The sequence below is a fragment of the Ostrinia nubilalis genome, chromosome 6 (assembly GCF_963855985.1).
Source record: "Ostrinia nubilalis chromosome 6, ilOstNubi1.1, whole genome shotgun sequence".
NCBI lineage: Eukaryota > Metazoa > Arthropoda > Insecta > Lepidoptera > Crambidae > Ostrinia > Ostrinia nubilalis.
The window spans coordinates 11,569,811-11,588,594 of NC_087093.1; the positions used below are offsets into that span (position 1 = coordinate 11,569,811).

Sequence of the window (18,784 nt, forward strand, 5' to 3'; positions counted from 1 at the left end):
GCTTATCGCGGCGCGCATCCTAGGCCTAATAGATCGATATCGTGCCTGACATCGCGCACGCAGGCTGCACGCGTTGGTTTGGCGGAACCTTTATGGCGCTGCAGGATTATAGGAAATTAGATATTTTTAAAAGACCATCATCATATCATAGCTGGACACTTGTTCACTTCATAGCTGGACGAAAGCGCTTGAAGAGCTGATAAAAAAGTACTTACTTACCAACTAAAAAATAATTCTTCAGTTTAGACCGGAACTTCACGTCTATGTAAATGAAGACCAACCAACTGTCATTTAATTCAGAGGAATTCTCCTAAAAGTACCTACTTAGTACATAGAAATATACCTACTAATAGCACAGAATAATAATAAATACTACGCTAATAGCAAGTAAATAGACTGAAAAATATATTTATATGATTAATCCTCTTAAATGAAGACCACTAGGCTGAAAGGCACATGATAACTGCTAATGAATATGAATAAGAAGCTAGGATCCAGGTATCTTTTAACTAAATTCTTCTGCACTTAAAAATAAAATGGCAGTGATCATCTGATGATGATGAATATGATTCCTTATTATCAAAGACTTTGGTATAATTAGATATTTCTAAACAAACTGGATTTTTATTCAGACTGCGACATCCATAAGCTTGATGTTAAGCGATCCAAAGCTCACCGCAAACCTATACATAGACGAGCAATTTCCAGCGAGATTAATTAAACTGTTACTATCACATAGCTAATTGTACATAATAGTACTATCCTATCTGCTCCAGTTCTATTCATATTCATAATGCCAGAAACCATTTTACTGGTAATTGATCAAACGAATTGTTGCTGGCACTTTGGCCAGCAATCCTCTTTTGATATTGTTTATGGTTTTTTTACTTTTTTTAAATATTGTTTTTGGATTTTGAAGTGGCTTTTTTACTGTCTCTTGTGCGGTCTAGTTTTATGTCTTGAGCAAATATACTGTTTTTGCCCTATTTGGAGTTTTCCTTGAATAGCTTCTTGCATATTAATCACCACCAGCAGGCCTATCTCGCAGAAATATACAGTCTACTCCAGCACCTTTTAACACGAATTTCTCTGCGTACGAAATTAAATGCACGGTGTTTAAAACGTTTATTTCAATCTGTACTTTTTTATAGAGAAGGGTAATGATAAGACTATAGAATCTACGTCGAAAATATCATACTTAAGCCTCTGCCTTGAGCCTTTGCCAGTTCATCAAGTACTATTTACTTTTTACCTAGGTACCTACTTACTTTTTATTTATTTATTTATTTAAGGATAGTACACACAGCACAATATCAATTTGTATAACAATGTTTTTAGTAAGATTTTGTAGGCCATTTTTAATCTGATTGGAAGTCTGCGACTCCCTGATATCTTCTTATCAAGACTCAAATCTCTTACGGACTTATATATCGGGATATAATAACCTTCCCTGAACCCATATTATACTAGGTGGACCGACGATCTGGTAAAGGTCGCGGGAGGAGCCTGGATGCAGGCAGCGCAGGACCGTTCATTGTGGAAAACCTTGGAGGCCTTTGTCCAACAGTGGATAATGGTAATATGGCTGAAACGAACGAACGAACGAACTCATATTAAAGTCACACAATAAGGTCATACTCACCATTGTCATGTTAATAAGGTAACAAGTTCAAGGAAGTAGTATAATATACTTTACCTAGTCATTTAAAGTTTACATAACTAATATTGAAACAAAATATTGTTGGTCTTACACTTAAGAGCCATTTTACATTTTCGTGCGAATTTCTAAGATTTTGGAAGCATGAATTACTATCTTAAGCAACACCCAGAGATTATTTAATAACTGCGAAAGATAGGTCAATCCTTGTTGTTGACCATTAATGAAACGGATTTACTAAAACTCTTTTGCTTAATTCACAGTGCCCCATCTCCCACAACCATTTTACGAAAAAATTGCCGCAGACTCATTTTCAAAGTCCTGTATCTATTATTTATGCTCATATAAAAAGCTTAAAAATATTTAGTAATCATCGGACATATATTCTTGTAGTCCATTAATGAAATAGATTCTTGAATTTCATTACCATTATTGAGTAAAATCTAAAAATAATTTGGCAAATTTGAAGATTAACGTCACATTTTGATCGTGGTTTTTGGTTTAAAAACACAGCAATAACTGCAATAAAAGTATCCCAAAATAAAGAATATTCATTGTAGAATTAATTTCTACAGTTATTGTTTAAATATTAGTAACCACTTTGTCAAAATATTGATGTGAATATCAGTATAAATTACAATGCGCAAGCCGACATCGATTAGTATGGCGCGAGCGCCCGTCAAGGCAGGACCTGTGTCATTTTTCCCGCCGTGACGTTTACGTGCGTTCGTGTCGTAAAGCGGTGATTTGTACGGCGACCAAATACATTTGATACTATGCCGAGAGGCTGTTTCGAGTCGGCCGGCCGAGCAGAAATTGAAATGATGAATTTTAATTTCTTTGACGGATCTGGGTGTAACTATGTATAATATGTAGGTACCATGTATTTAATTTAATTAATAAATTATAAAAAAGTATATCCATTATGATAGCACCCTTAACACAAGCATATTGGTTGCCTACTTTTGGACTAGATGGCGCTGTGAAATTGTCCAAAGATTTGTTTATTTATTTATCCGCTTTGAGTTTTGTTTCGTGAAGAAGAAAAAAGAAGCGTTTTGTTTTGTTGTTAAATCTATACTAATAAAAGAGGAAAGATTTAATTGTTTGTTTGTTTGTTTGGAGGCAATAGGCTCCGAAAAAAATTTCTTTCACGATTCAGAATCCTAATTTTTTTCTATGTAGGCTATAAAATATTTTCAAAAACTTTAGTCCAAAATCTTTGATAAAATTCGACGTTTAATAAATAAATTAGATAACATATTAATACTTTTTTTTTCAGTACGATTTTAGTACTTGTTTTTCAAAAATTCTACGATTTAACTAAACTTCTAAAGTGTTTATATTTTATGCATAATTTATTAACTTCTAAAATATACATATATCCTATTGATAGATGACGTGCTTCGTATTTTATTAAAATTATTACCTGACTAGGTTAAAAAGGTGTGGAATGTTATTTTGGAGATAACTTGGTTCCATAGAAATATAGAGAGATGCTAAGTAATGCGCTGAGTTCGAAACTCAGTGTCGTATTAGCAATTCATACACACAAAGAAATCAAATTATGTGCTCATTATCCATTGCGGTATCAGTATTCAACGTTCGAATAATCTTTAGTACTATGCAAGCAATATAAATTGTTTACATAATGACGTCGCTACTGTCATCATTGCTTTCACAAGCAATATGTTCCAATTTGTCCCTTGTCACATTTCCCTATAGTTTCTGTGATCTGTGCTTGTTTCTAAGTTGATATCAATGAAATATTCCTTAGTACTTTTGATTTAAATTTTTTTTTTTTATTTTGACACGTGTTTGAAAAATCAAGGTCAGATTACAATAAAATAACAAGTGAAAACGTAACATTGCATTGCAACTCACAATTTCGCAATATTGATGAGGAGATTCCATTGGAAAGTCTGTATTCATTCCTAGGATTCCCCTAACACCATCAAATTCAAGAGAATTCAAGAGAGTGCAGTTTCCCATCTCATGCTTAGGGACCACGGTTTAAAATAGTGTGGTTGCATAGAGCTCATACTAATTTTCGATACAAAAGCAAGTGTTGGCGCCCTCACGAGTTTTAGCGGAGTTCCATATGGAAGTGGGAGTAGACTTAATGGAAAGCAAGTGTTGGCGCCCTCACGAGTTTTAGCGGAGTTCCATATGGAAGTGGGAGTAGACTTAATGGAAATCTATGCTTCTCCGACGACCAGTTGTATGTGGAATACTCCAGAGTACAATAGCCTGGTGATTTTAGCACCTGAAGGAAAAACAAAAAAACATTGTTTACAAAGAAATCTGCGGCAGGTGTAGTGTTTTAATTTGTTTTAGAAAGTTCTTATAATTTTGTAAGTATTCAAATATTTAAACATAATGATGTGTAGATTTTATATCAAAAAATATAATCATTTAACAAAATTAATTTTCTTAGAATATTTTAATTCTATTAGAACCATTTTCCACTTCATCGCAGAAGAAGTCGCGGGCAAAAAGCTAGTATGAAATATGTAGTATTGCCCGCGGCTTCACCCGCTTGAAATTTAGTTTGTCACAGATCGTCATAAATTATAGCCTATACATTGTTATTCTGGTCGACGCCAGGGATGGATGAGCGTCGCTGTCGCTGGCGACAGGGTCTTCTGGTTCAGGGTTCATGGCGTAGGTCTCAGGCAAAATGAAATCCACTCGTAGAAATTAATAAACTCAGTGTATTCACGAAAATAATTACACACAGCACTAGAGTCGTATCGGAACTGAGTGAACCAAAGGTCTTGCGATAGGAACGTCCGACCCGAGTGATAGTTGAACACAGACTGCCTAGTACTGCTGTACTGTACTGTAAAGTTTCATCAAAATCTGTTCAGTAGTTTTTGCGTGAAAGTGTAACAAACATCCAGACATCCACACAAACTTTTGTATTTATAATATTAGTAAGACTAGTAAAAAGTAAGATAGTAAGATGAATTATTTTAGTTATTTGTTTACTTATAATAATATTTATTTATTTATTTATTTCTTAGCTCTGTCTGATAATGGATCTGGAGGAGATGCAATGGCCACCTCCGTAACAAAACAATAGAACCCTATGGAGTTTGGGCTTGTGTGATTCGCCTTGACGAATATTTCGTATCCAGGGTCCGATGATGGAGCTGTAAGGGGGCAGATTTTTTTTTCACTATGTGACTGTCTTTATTTTGTACTTAATATATTTTACATATTATACCTATTAGTGTTTCATTATTCGTATCCAGGGTCCGATGATGGAGCTGTAAGGGGGCAGATTTATTTTTCACTATGTGACTGTCTTTATTTTGTACTTAATATATATTTTACATATTATACCTATTCGTGTTTCATTATGAATCGAAATATAAAAGACTTTATAAACTCTATTAAAAATTTTAATTAATTAATCAAGTTCTCTTCTCATTCTACCTTAAAAAAAATAACTTAAATCAAGTCTTAATACGGTCACGGCTCAAGATTTTTTTGTCCATTTCAGCGTTCTTTTTACTCTTTTGACGTTGAGTTGACAGCTTTTACCTAAATTCGCGCGGAATATTTTTGTGAAATGGCTCTTAAAAGCAATTATTGTGAAGAGGTTTCGATAATAAAGACCCCACAAGGATTTCTGCAGACCAGAAAGACTAAGATTATGGTCCTGACAATGTTTCTTACTGATTTCAGTCGGATGAATGTTTAGGAAATAAATGGATTAACAATCGTCTAAAGCAGGGGTCTCCAAACTTTGAAATCTTGGGGCCATTATATTTTTTTCGGTATGTTGCAAAGGCCGTAACAATTTTAAATTTTTTGCCCACCTATGCAAACATAGGCTTAGTCCTAAGCTGTCTTAATGTAATTTTAGATAATGTACCGTCGCTCCTACATCGTAGATAAAACATAACAAATAGCACATCATCATCAGGTTCAAAAAATTATGTACAACATTTATTGATATTTATTATTCTTATTTTTACAACGATCACACGAATTTCCTAACTTACATACATATTAACAAACACCAAAGTTAATATAAAAAATACTGTCTAAACTTAAGCTGAGTTGCACCATCTTACTTAGACAAACGTCAAAAATCTTTCAAACTCCATACAAAAAGCCCATTTATTGTTATTGTTACGGTTAAAATAAGATGGTGCAACTCAGCCTAAATTGACTAAATGCTAGGAAGAAGAAAAGAGATTTACAAAATAACGAACATTACGTTGACGGTGCGTATCAGTAATAAAGGATTCGCCACACTGCATGCGGTCTGCGGTCACCGGTCACGACCGCTGACAGATTGTATTGCCCGGACCGATGTTCGTTGCCCTGACCAACAATGTTGTTCAATACACGATGCTGCGTTCACTATGACCAGGGGTAGAATTGTGGAAAGCAATCGTTATCATTTGACAGTTCATAACGTACGATTATTCTGTCAAACGCTTTGTCGTACGCTATGAACTGTCAAATGATTACGATTGCTTTACACAATTCCACCTCTAATCCCTTACCGCAGAACGCATTTAGTACAGCTAATCTTTAAAGGCAAGAATATCGTATTTGCATTCATCAGATGGCGCTTTATTCAAGCAAGGTCCCGTCCTGAAAAATGACGTCAACATAGTAAGCTCTAATACGGTAACTCTCATTTGAAGTACAGACCTGGCAAAGAGATTACTGAAGACAATCAGAGGTCTTTCTTATACAGGGTGAATTTGCAGTGTCCAAATTTTTAGGAGCGACTCAGTCAGAATCAGTAACTTATTCGATTTACGTAAAGAAAATATTTTGTTTTTCATATTTAATTATTTTTATGTTGCACGCGGTTTCAAAATTGGGACACGTGGATAATTTACTTCGTTCATAGACAAATACCTACGTACACACAAGCAACTGCAAAGCTTTAGACATTATGGTGCGTAAAAATAAGCCCGTGAATTATGTTTTCAGTATTTTTTTTTGCGAAAAATACCACGATTAAAAATAATAATTAAGATAAAGTACTTAGTATTGTTAAATTGTTCAATAGAGCTTATTAAAAATTTTTGGATACTGTTTACAAAATCACCCTGTATGCAATATTTTTTACTAATGCCCTCCGCGGACGATAGGACAATTTTACTAGCTGGAACTGAATTGTAAGCGCTCACTTTTAGATTTACTCTGTCCCCACAAAAAATCATACAGCACGAACTGTCCAGTGAAATAAAACAAATGTTCGACAATGATGTACAGCACCAGGAGGCCGAGTTTGAAATTGCTCATTGTTTTTATAACTGGATACAGGTATTCGCCTTGGACAATAATACTTTCAGCGCACCTGAAAAAGAGAATAAATTGTAAGGTCCAAATTATGAATAGGGATGTTTCCTGGGTCAAAAAGCAAGAGTTTTAATTAGTCCGTCAGTTAACTTATCAAAAAATACTCAACACTTATTTTTCACTTTTTCAAACTAATAAAAATTTAGATAGAGGTAAAGCGCGCCAAAGTTCATAAGAAGAGGCCCGTGACGTCAATGAGTGCATAAAAGTGCCGCACTTTGTGACGGTCGCGCGGAACTTCAATGCACCATAACTATGTAATTATTTGTTAGATTGACAAATAAAAATATAATGTGTCCAATATTTTTTGATATTAAACATGACGGACTAAAAAAAATTTTTTAGGAAACTAGCCTATTGAATGAACACTGTATACTCGTACTCTGTGATTCGACCACCAACCACAGACTTAATTGCAATTGAAAAGTGCCAGTGCATACTTGCAAGGGCTCGCATGCACTGGCACTTTTCGAGTGTACTTTAATATTTGTATAATAAAACGTACTTATAAAAACAAATGTTCGGTACTTGCAACTAGGTACTCGTAACTGTTAATATAAAATAACAATAGTTGACAATGCAAAATAGCGCCTATTATAACTAATAAGTGCCTGCCACTTTGTTATTGATGCCACCTGATGTGCCATTGTCTTTCTATAAAATCATTATGTCATTTAGTCTCCACTGCGGTAGCACGCCCTCTCCTAAATCAACGGCCAATATAAAATGTATAATTTGGCCTGTAATCCCCGCGCTGGCCAGACGACCTGGCGAGGCCTTATTCGCATTGTACTACCCGTTCGCGCTAAGTTTGCCGGTCCGTGGAATGCGCGTCCCCTCTCCCAACCGCGATTAAACGCAATTAGTTAGTGATTAAACTCAATTAATGTATCTTATTTTACGCAAATACACAATTTTTATCAATATTAATAAATAAAAAATATTTTCAATTTAGTTTGCTATAGTTATAGACGCTTCCCTTCGGCCTCAGCCTCGAACTTAGCGGGCAGCGGGGCGGGAGCGGCGGCGGCGCGGCAGCGGCAGGATCTTATGCGTGAAATCAAATAGACCGGTTCTCGAAAACAGCGGCGCGGCAGCGGCGCCGGAGCGGGCAACGAGCGGGCAGCGGCGAAGGAGCGGGTAACGAGCGGGCAGCGCACTCCTTCTTTTGCCCACAATAAATCGAGCGGAGGCTTCCGGCGACTGGGACCGCAATTAACAGGGACCGCGGTCCCAGTCGCCGGATGCGTAAAAATTAAATAATTTTCTTCCGGCGACTGGGACCACTCATAGGGGGTCATCCATAAAGTACGTCACACGTAAAGAGGGGGGGAGGGGGTCGACAAAGTGTGACATGGTGTGACAAGGGGTGGGAGGGGTCCTAAGTTTCGTGACATCACATTTCAAAATCTAATATATCTGAGGTACTAATCGCGTAATTTGAATTATAAATTAAACTAAAAAATACCCCCACCACTTAAGCACAACTCCGTCGAAGTCGAAAACCTAGGAGAGTCTTAATGGGCAACCAATGAAGCCATTAAATCAATAAAATCTTTTGTAGGAATTATTTCAGATTTAAAATCAAATTCTACTGGCCTATAATGCCGCCAAATGCACCGTACCTCGCGCGTGATTTTATTGTTTCTATTTGTTGCTATTTTTTTGTTAATTTAATAATTTTTCGATGTGAAATTGCAAAACATGTGACGTCACACTAGGGAGGGGGGGTCTCAGAAATGTGACCACCTGTGACAAGGACGGGGGAGGGGTCAAAAAATCATGAAATTCGTGTGACGTACTTTATGGATGGCCCCTAGATAACTTTAAAGAAAATATTATTTAATCCAAAATCGGTACAGTACTAAAATCCATGAGTGGTCCCAGTCGCCGGAAGAAAATTATTTAATTTTTACGCATCCGGCGACTGGGACCGCGGTCCCAGTTAATTGCGGTCCCAGTTGACGGAATCCTCATCGAGCGTTAGGAATAAATTTGAATCGAAATAAAATTGTCGCCGTTGTTCAGACATTTCGTTTGCGAATAAAAACAAATATCTCGACAACACAACCCCGAACACAACACTTCGCCGCTAAAGCGCCGCGCGAGCTGCCCGCTTGTTTCGAGAACGGGTCTGCGTTGCCCGCCCCGCTCCCGCGCCGCCGCCGCCGCCGCCCCGCTGCCCGCTAAGTTCGAGGCTGAGGCCTTCGAGTGACGTCATATCGCCAGCGGCTAACTTATCGCGAACGGATAGTGTCCCTCTAGTCGTCTTTAACTACATTCATGAAAATAATGGGTGATAACCTCAGCTTTAAATAAAGACGAAAATGGAAAATATACTTACACACCACAATAGACAGTGATAACAGTCATCATGACAGATAAACCAGGCACCATGCTGGTTGGTCTCTTCCGCGGCACTAACACCAGGTCTAGCAGGGTAAACACCAGGGTAACTGTGTGCATGCAGTGCTGGGTCCAGAAAGGTACAAGTTTATCAACCCCTGCTGGTGCTAGAAGCAGTTGGTCCTTGTTCCACAGCCGCCAAAAAAGTATGTCTGCGAACTGTAATCACGGCATCTAAATTAATTATCATCTTTTTTTGGCGTGACGGATTTATACATGGACCGAAGAATGGATAGTAAATCACATTATTTTGTTGACCTAAAATGAATAGTAATTATGCACCATCAGCCACAGTGTTAACTATCCATTGCCTGTCATGTCGTCTCGTTCTATCGCAAAGAATCACCATTTGATTAGAGCGAGAGCAAAAACGGAAATGGATAGTTACCTAACAGTGTAGCCGTGTGTAGGTACATTGTTTAATTACGAAGGAAGTTTGATCTATCTCTATGTTAAACCGCCAGAACAATTTTAAAAAGTTAGTTATACAGGGTGTTAGGTAAATGGGTATATGAGCCGACACTTGCCCATGTTAACATGGTCATATAAATGGTATGGTGAAGTCAGAAAATTGATATCTTCATTTAATTTAAAACACACACACACACACACACACACACACACACACAATTTTCAGTTCCTACTTGTAAAATAAGTCAATGCATGGTATTTCCTAGCTGTATAATTTCATAATGTAAATTATTGTAAATGGAGAGCGGGGTTTTCTAACACAAGTATCTACTTATACTTAAAAGAAAACCCCAATCGAAACCCTGTTTTTTCAAACCTGATTCTGAATAAACAATTTTGTATTTTGTATTTTTGTAATTATTTAATTTTCAATTTTCATACAAATCGGATTTTATAAAATTTATTTTGTATGAAAATTAAAAAAAAAATGATGATATCAAATTTCTGACTTCACCATACCAATTATATGACCATGTTAACATGGGCTAGTGTTGGCTCATATACCCATTTACCTAACACCCTGTATTGTATAGTCATTAGAAATATTGGAATTTCCAGCTGGAATTTACATTTTATAGCATTTTGAAGTAAATCACTCAATCACTCTTATCTAATTGTAAGACTAAACATCTTTTAATAACTTTGTCTATTATTTTATAAAAAACGTTTTATCAAAATTAGATCTTTCTAGCACTGTAACCTCAATTAAAAATAATGATTTAATTATAATACTCAAAGCTATTACGAAAAAAAATGACTTCGAAAAAAAAAAGTATGAGGTTTCTTTGTTTAGATCATTGTTATTTGAAACTAGCTTCCACCCTCGGTTTTGCTCGATAGAACCACAAAAATACAAAATAACACTTTATTCATTTTCAAAAGTCTAATATGTACCTAAATAGATTTTTATAAATCGCCAACACGACTTCCCACATACCTAGTAACTTTATTTCTCTCTTTACTCTTTTTATGTTTTTGAGACAAAAAGTAGTCTAAAAGACTAGGTCCTTCCCCTAGATCATTATGTTATACCATACTTAATAATATTCATAGACAGACCTATTTACTTTTGCATCACTATAAACACATTAGATTGCCATTAAAAAATGCTGCAATATACCTACAGAAACAACTTAAAAAATATATCATTAATAAAAACAAGAAAAGTGTTTGCTAAAAACTTACAGCGGTAGTGGGGAATATGAAGCCGGTGAATACCAAAAATCTGATTTGATTGAGATTCTTCACGTGATCCCATTGTGCTTCTCCTCTGATCTCCCTCCAATCGCAATATATACATACTGGGAGATATGCCAATGATGCTAGCTAAAACAAAAAATATTATGATTAGTAAAATTCATATCAACCTAGAAACCCCGTTTGTGGCTAAAATAAGGAACCTAAGATTGAAATTAGTGAATTTTATAAATCACAAAGTTAAAACTAAAGATTGAGCTATAAATAAAATGATAATTTTGTAAGTTTAAAATGTTTTACAAAGAAAAATTATTTAGTATGACCAAAAACGGTACTTTTACCCTACCTACATACATTGAAAGGAGATTCATGATTAGAGCACGGAGAGTTGACGTTTCATGATAAGAATAAGACATTGATAACGTGCGCACTGGACCATGAACTATATTGTAGGTTAGGTAACTATTTGGGGTTAAAGCATAATAAAAGTTTCGTATTGTATGGAGAATTTAACAGAAACTTTTATTGTTTCGGGTCATGTCTTCTTCTTATTTTGTTTGTGGCTTTGGTGTCATAGTCACGGGTTCACGGCACAAAAGCAAAATAAATGAAAATTTTTAGAACTAGCGGCCGCCCTAATGCGTAGCGCATCCTAATGCGCATTGCGATAAACTTTTATCGTGCCATTTTATCGAATTTACGCGATAAGCACATAAGTACGTTTGCCGTTTAAAATCGTCGATAAGATTTTATCACGGCGTGCAACTTAGCTAAGAAGATCAAGGTCAACAAATCATAGACATGCAAAATTAGCACGTAATGACTTATTCAGTCAATAAACTATAATGAAATAACAAATCATTTGTGTAGTATACCAAAATCTTGGTCCTTAAAATTATTAACAGAAAATTCGCAATCTCGAATTGACCTACAATTTAATTTTGTTTAATGACCCTCAAGTTGGATCTATTACCTACTCAACAATTGGTTCAACCCTGGTAATGGTTTAAATTGCCCTTGTATTATGTTAGAAGTCTTAGGCTGAGTTGTACCATCTTACTTTAACTTTGACAAACGTCAAAAATCTGTCAAACTCCATACAAAAAGCACCGGATGTTATTGTTAGGTACAGTTAAAATAAGGTGGTGCAAGTACAACTCAGCCTTATAAAATTTTAAACACGAAGCCATAATGTAGTACTTTTCGGGGACTTCCAAATATAAACTATGATTGATCATACTCGTAGTTTCCTTTGAATTAAAAACATTGTTTTCTTTTTATAAATCCGGAAAATTGACCTTCGAACCTAGGTACTCGCAAGTATACGTTAATTGTCAATATTTTTTGCAAATTCCTTTTATCCTAATTAAAACTTAATTCACACATTTTTACCTAAATTCTCACACACTAGAAAAATGTAAGTAGGTACGCTCTTATTCTTTTTGTTGCCATTATGAGTATTTTTATAATAACTCAACGGTATCGTTTTTTTTTACAATTTTTGTGTATGTTAAAATCTTATTAACACTAAGGCTAAGTTGCATCATTTTACTTTTACTTTAACAAACATCAAAAATGTGCCAAACTCGATACAAAGTTACGGTTAAAGTTAGGTGCTGCAACTCCGCCTAAGCGAGTTTTATATCATTCTAACAAAGTAAGTCCATGATAAACAATGTGTCATATTTTTAATTTAAAGGAGAACACAAAAGACGTATCGAATTAGTATGAAAGGTTATTTGAGTGTAAATAAAAAATGCTAAATAAATTTGTTTGTGCACTTCACATTTTTAAATTTTCCGGGAGATGCTATAATTAAAATTTAGCTCTGCTTATTGCACTAATCAAATCAAAATAATCACATATTTTTATTGCATAATGTAACATAAAGGTCACTCAATAAAATATTGTTCAACTACATCGTTTACCATATCGGCATGTTACAGAATCAATTTATCATGAAGAAATTAAGTTGCGGGCTTCACGCGTTAGTTTGGTTGAACCTTTAGGGCATGGCTACACTCTTTAGAGGAATTTAAATTCTTCTTGCCATCAACATGAAGAAGATACTCAGTCTGAGAACTCCAAACATTAGTAAACATCGTTGACGTAGTTGAAAAAAAGTTGACTTTTGGCGCGAGGTTAATATGCAGCATAGATTTTAAATAACTAATGCATAGATTCAAATATTCGCAAAACATTCTGCTTAGAAACACAGAAAACATTGTGTGAAAACAATAACGCCTTTATGATTTGTATTTTTAATAAACACTAATTAATAAATATAAAAGTGCAAAAAGTATTGATGTGGAACCGTTATATGCTCATAAACAAACCAAGAGAACAATTTCGTATAAATTTTACTCTAAAATAAAAATAAATTCTTATAGCTTGTGAAATTGTCCAAAGATTTAAAATTCACAAAGTAGTAAGTAAAGTAAATTGACAAAGTAGATTTTGAATTTTTTTAACTTTTTTCTTCATAATATGGCTATTATTTTTAATTTGATTTTGAAATAAAACACACAAAAATAGTTATGAAAAGGAGTACAGCAGAAAATTTTACGATGTTTGATAAGAAACATTGTATGGATAATTTTTGTATTATTTTCCATTTTCTTCCCTAAACTTTTAATTTTTGTCGAATTTCAATATCGAACTACTACGTGTGATATATCATTAAAAAGACAAGAAGCTAGAGATGTTTTTAAAATCATTGGCAATCCACTATCACCATTTTTTTTTAATCAAATTCCAAGTTTCACACAGTTTCCTGCCAAACACCCTGTATAATCCCTAATCTCATAATTTCCTAAATTTTCCGATGAAAAGCATAATATTATCAATTTGATTAGATAATCACAACTTTCTTATGTATTCTCGTACGTAGGTACGTACGAGAATACATAAGAAAGTTGTGATAGCATTATCATCATCACACAACTAACCCAAAATATGTTATTTGATAGCCAAATATGATTTAGACAGTCGACAAATAAATGGATATTGATAAAATATGTAACAGGATATTCCTAGAATCCTACTTGTATGATACTTATTTAATTTAATTTAAGTTTTCTTAATAAATAAAGAAATTAATCAAGTTCCCAAATGCTTTTGCTAGAATTTTCTTTCTGTTGTTGCCAGCAGACTGAGTGAAATTCCCTTCCTCTCCCAACATGGCATGGTATCTCCCAACACCTATTTACTATTATGGAAGCAATAAACTTATTCGAGTATTGAGTACTATGCTACTTATAGTCCGATTTTTAATTCGACGGAATTCTGACAGCTGTCATTTTTTGACAATTCAGATGTAATAAGCCTTTTTTGCTTTGAATTATTAATAAATAATATGAAATGAAATTTCATCAAGTACAACTTACAAGAATGAACTATTGTTTGTTTTGTGAATTTAATGTACCCTAATTATTATGTACATTTTAATGATTAAATAGAAAAAAACGTGTTTTTAACACGGTAAAACAACATATTATCATAAACGAAAATATGCATTGATCATCAATCATCATTATCGTCATCATAATCAACTTGGATTATAAAATTGGCATCTTGTTAAATTGATTATTTTATGAAGCTAAGATTTTATTAACAAAAGGATTTTCATAAAAAAGGTTTGTAACCCATGGATTATTGGCCAGGGAGTCCAGTAATAGAAAAATAATTTCCCAATTTTTTTTGTAACTTCAAAAGTATGATAATAAAAATTCAAATACATAACCATTTTGAAATGATCGGTACATTTTTAAGCCTTAGTTTTTCAAGTGAAACCTTAAATTCAAGAAAGGATTATTTTTTAATTTATGAAAATGCTCTCCATTCTTAGTGGGAATGTTTCAATGTGGACAACACTTCTGAAATGTCAAAATTCCGTCGAATTAAAAATCAGAGTTTAGATGGTATTACTACCTTTTGATCTAATATAGAACACGTTCACCTGTAAGAAATATCTAAATTCGTCTCTTTAAAATTAAATCTACTACCATCCAGAAATCACCAGAGTCTTAAATTTTTTTAAACATTAATTGGGTTGTAACACTTGAAGTTTTCACTGTTTTCATGTACGACCTTAACGTCTGATATGGCTTATTTAACCGCCAAAACATGTAATGTTCCTAATCAATATCCCAACTACAAGTGCCTTTTTATTTTTAATTTCCCTATTCGAAACTACGACCCTTACCGGCTTTCCAACCACTTCACCACAGGAATGTTGAAAAGCAGTGCAGTGTTAGGTATCAATAAAATACCGTTAAAAATATCCTACTAATATTATAAATGTGAAAGTTTGTGTGGATGTATGGATGTTTGTTACTCTTTCACTCAAAAACTACTTAACGGATTTTGATGAAACTTTACAGTATTATTATTTATAACCCAGAATAACATACTTAAGCTATAATTTATGACGATCTGTGACAAACTAAATTTCTCGCGGGTGAAGACGGGCAAAAGCTAGTTATGGAAATAAACGTTTTTGTTCATGTAAAAAAGTTTTCGCCAATGCACGTCAGTACTGGAATTTGCAGGAACTTGTTAAGTAGGCGAATAATTATTATTTATCAACCACTTACATTAAACCAACATGTTATGAGTTTCCACCTCACGTTCGCATACGGCCACAGCGCAGGATCTTCAGCCTTTGTGAAGTCAATCGTCAACAGTTTCGTTGCTATAAAAACTAAATGCACAAACGCCGAAATAAAAACGCATAGCCGCACTCTTAAAATATTTTCACTTGTTTTATAAACCCCTTTAGTTGGTAAATTAATTTTTTCATTCACCATAAACTTTACTATATTGTCGAATTTCCACATTTTAGTGCTGTGTCCGTCACTTGTGAGATTCCTATTCAGAATGAGACAAATCGTTTGGCCTTATCGGCAACCGACTCGCGACCTGTCATAGATCAGTAGTTGTGTATTTTCCGTATGTTATAGCACCGCATTTACTCGCTGCTCTATAATTGGCACTACCTTTGATTTGAATAGCTCGTAGACATTGAAATAATCGTTACTAACTTTAAGGTTGATGGCTAATGCGATTCGGCGAGGAAAAGATAATCAAATTGGTGACGTCAATGACATGATAAAGTTTATGGTCATCATCATAAATATTGGTAACTTATTTCAAGGAAGTTGATTATTTCCAACCGTTCAATGATTTTGAAAATAATAATTAGTGGTGATCGAATTTTATTGTATTCAATATGAATTGTATTTTTATTTTAATTATAAGACAAGCTTATCAGTACTTTCTTTCTCTATATTACTATCCTACTAATATTATAAATGCGAAAGTTTGGATGTCTGGATGTTTGTTACTCTTTCACAACTACTGAACGGATTTTGATGAAACTTTACAGTATTATTTTTTATAACCCAGAATAACATAATAGTGTATAATTTATGACGATCTGTGACAAAATAAATTTCACGCGGGTGAAGCTTAAAATTTTATTTTTTCTGACTATTCCGACCATTATGATATTACGTTTCTTGCGAGGAAGGCAATAGAAATTTACTAAACCGTTGATTTTCATCAATAAACCAGTTTGTTTCCAAAGGTACCGCTCCTTACCCAAATTAAATATTCATCCTGAAAAGTTACCTTAGTGTTTCTAGCGGTCTTTCTTTGACGGCTCGGCAGACGGACGACAGCACATAAAGGAAACACTGTGGCATCTTATGCTGTTGCAATAGAGGCGATTTTGCGACAATAATGTATAGTCTGATGTAATGTCGACTGTACCTGGGGTAAAAAGTAGTCGCCAAAATATGTAGCTCTACCTACATCGTCTTGAATATTACTTAATGTACTAGTATTTTGTTACTCTTTTCTGACTCTACAACTACTGATAGTCACAAAAATAAGGCTCAGTTGCACCACCGTATTTTAACCATAACAATGACCGGTGCTTTTTGCATAGAGTTTGACAGATTTTTGACGTTTCCCAAAGTTAAAGTAAGATGGTGCAACTCAGCCTAAGTGTTGAAATTATTTGCAGGAATAGCACAAATTTAGGATGTTTTACTTTTATCGCTAAAAACGGTTTTTGTAAGATAACACGGGATGAGACCAGTTGGTTAAAATCTCAAAGGCAAACACACATTTACCTATTGGTGACAATAGTAGGCCAACGGTTTTGGATCGCCAATTAGGTTCCTAGTTCGATCCCCGTCGAAAAAAAATTGTCTATACACTCTTAGGAGAAAGTGTATAGACAATTTTGATAGATAATTGTATGGTCTTAAACCTTGTCATACATATTTTTGTGATAAAACTTACCGTTTGAATTTGAATTTTTTTTTAGCACAGTCGGATCGATGGGCACTTTTCACAGTTAATTCATAATGGTGCTCCGAACATTCGTACCAATTTTCAGCTGTATGCGAATTATTGCAGGGTTCATGTCTAATTTGACTGGACTATACATGCATAATATTTATAGTTCACTTGAGGTAAACAAGACTTACGCCCGTTTACACCATCAATCCCTAATTTATAAGTGACCCCTATGAAAACGAAATTCCTGATAAGTATAACCATAGGGGTCACTTAAAAATTAGGGGTTGGTGGTGAAAACGGGCAGTATTTTCTTAATTTGATGCCTAAAAATTACTAGGAAGCTTTTCAGAAAATAAGAAGCCAAATTACAAAGGCAAATTGTGGTTTATAAGGTGTGAGTTATCTTGAAAAAAGTTTTAACTGTACTGTAACCACAAGTACACGAGCTCATGGTCACCAGAGGACAAATATTGTATTATTTATTCCTGGCAAAAACCTCTCAAGAAGATACGTGTTTGTCTCCATTGAATGTATTAATATGACAAAAAATAGAAAATGGACAAACCGTGTCAATCTCAAAATAACCATCGTGTGTCATCTTTTGTTGTTTGTAATAGGTGTTATTTTTCATCTAAAAAGTCACAATTGGTTGCGACCGTACTTTGACCTAACCTTGTAAGTACTACTAGTAATACTATTTCTTGTTTATTAATTAAACATATCTTTCTAAATATTAGCAATGAATGAATTGCTAGTCGCTGACATAGCCCGACGGATAAGCAAGCTGACGTGGCAATGGGCTGGGCACATAGTACGCAGAACTGACGGCCGATGGGGCAGCAAGGTTCTGGAATGGAGGCCGCGCACCGGAAAACGCAGCGTGGAACGTCCACCTACAAGGTGGACCGACGACATCGTAAAGGTAGCTGGGAAGCGCTGGACGCAGGCCACTACCAATCGATCAACGTGGAAAGCATTGGGGGAGGCCTATGTTCAGCAGTGGACGTCCTATGGCTGAAATGATGATGATGATGATGAATCGCTTTTGCACCTAGATGTGATTAGATTTACTGTTTTGCATCTCATGAGCATGACGGACATATTTTGTACATACGACAGCACATTAGGCTATAAATTTTTGTTCTAAAATATCACTTATTACAATAACATAAGGTGGCACAGTGTTAAGCTTTATATGTACCTATATCGTGGTCGGCTCCTAAATATTTACCATGCTCAAGGTGATTCACCATGGTCGCTGCGTCAGTACTATGCCAATAGTTTTTGGGGAAATCACTGATATATGTTTGCGATCTAACATATAATATTAATATTTGTTTTGGTGAATGTTTTTCTGGATAATAGCTGAGAATGATTGGACTAATTCACAAAAATAAATATTATTTTGAT

The 18,784-nt window shown here is 34.8% G+C and overlaps 1 protein-coding gene and 1 long non-coding RNA gene across 3 annotated transcripts; one reads left to right on the forward strand and one right to left on the reverse strand.

Moving 5' to 3' along the window:
* The first annotated feature begins 1,755 nt into the window (after positions 1–1,755).
* Positions 1,756–4,885, forward strand: LOC135072965 (uncharacterized). The gene is made up of 2 exons (XR_010257544.1): positions 1,756–2,529; positions 4,684–4,885. It is a non-coding gene; the product is annotated as an uncharacterized LOC135072965 (long non-coding RNA).
* Positions 4,886–5,588: 703 nt separating this feature from the next.
* LOC135072966 (androgen-dependent TFPI-regulating protein-like) lies at positions 5,589–16,094 on the reverse strand. Of its 2 annotated transcripts, XM_063966972.1 has the most exons (5): positions 15,661–16,094; positions 11,054–11,194; positions 9,336–9,556; positions 6,820–6,989; positions 5,590–6,271 (listed from the first exon to the last, which is right to left on the reverse strand). In XM_063966972.1, the coding sequence occupies exons 1-5, from the start codon at positions 15,901–15,903 to the stop codon at positions 6,255–6,257; spliced, it is 792 nt and encodes a 263-aa protein (XP_063823042.1). In that variant the 5' UTR covers positions 15,904–16,094; the 3' UTR covers positions 5,590–6,254. The 2 variants fall into 2 exon arrangements, with proteins under 2 accessions (XP_063823041.1, XP_063823042.1); XM_063966971.1 differs by having other exon boundaries at positions 5,589–6,989.
* Between the last annotated feature and the right edge of the window lie 2,690 nt (positions 16,095–18,784).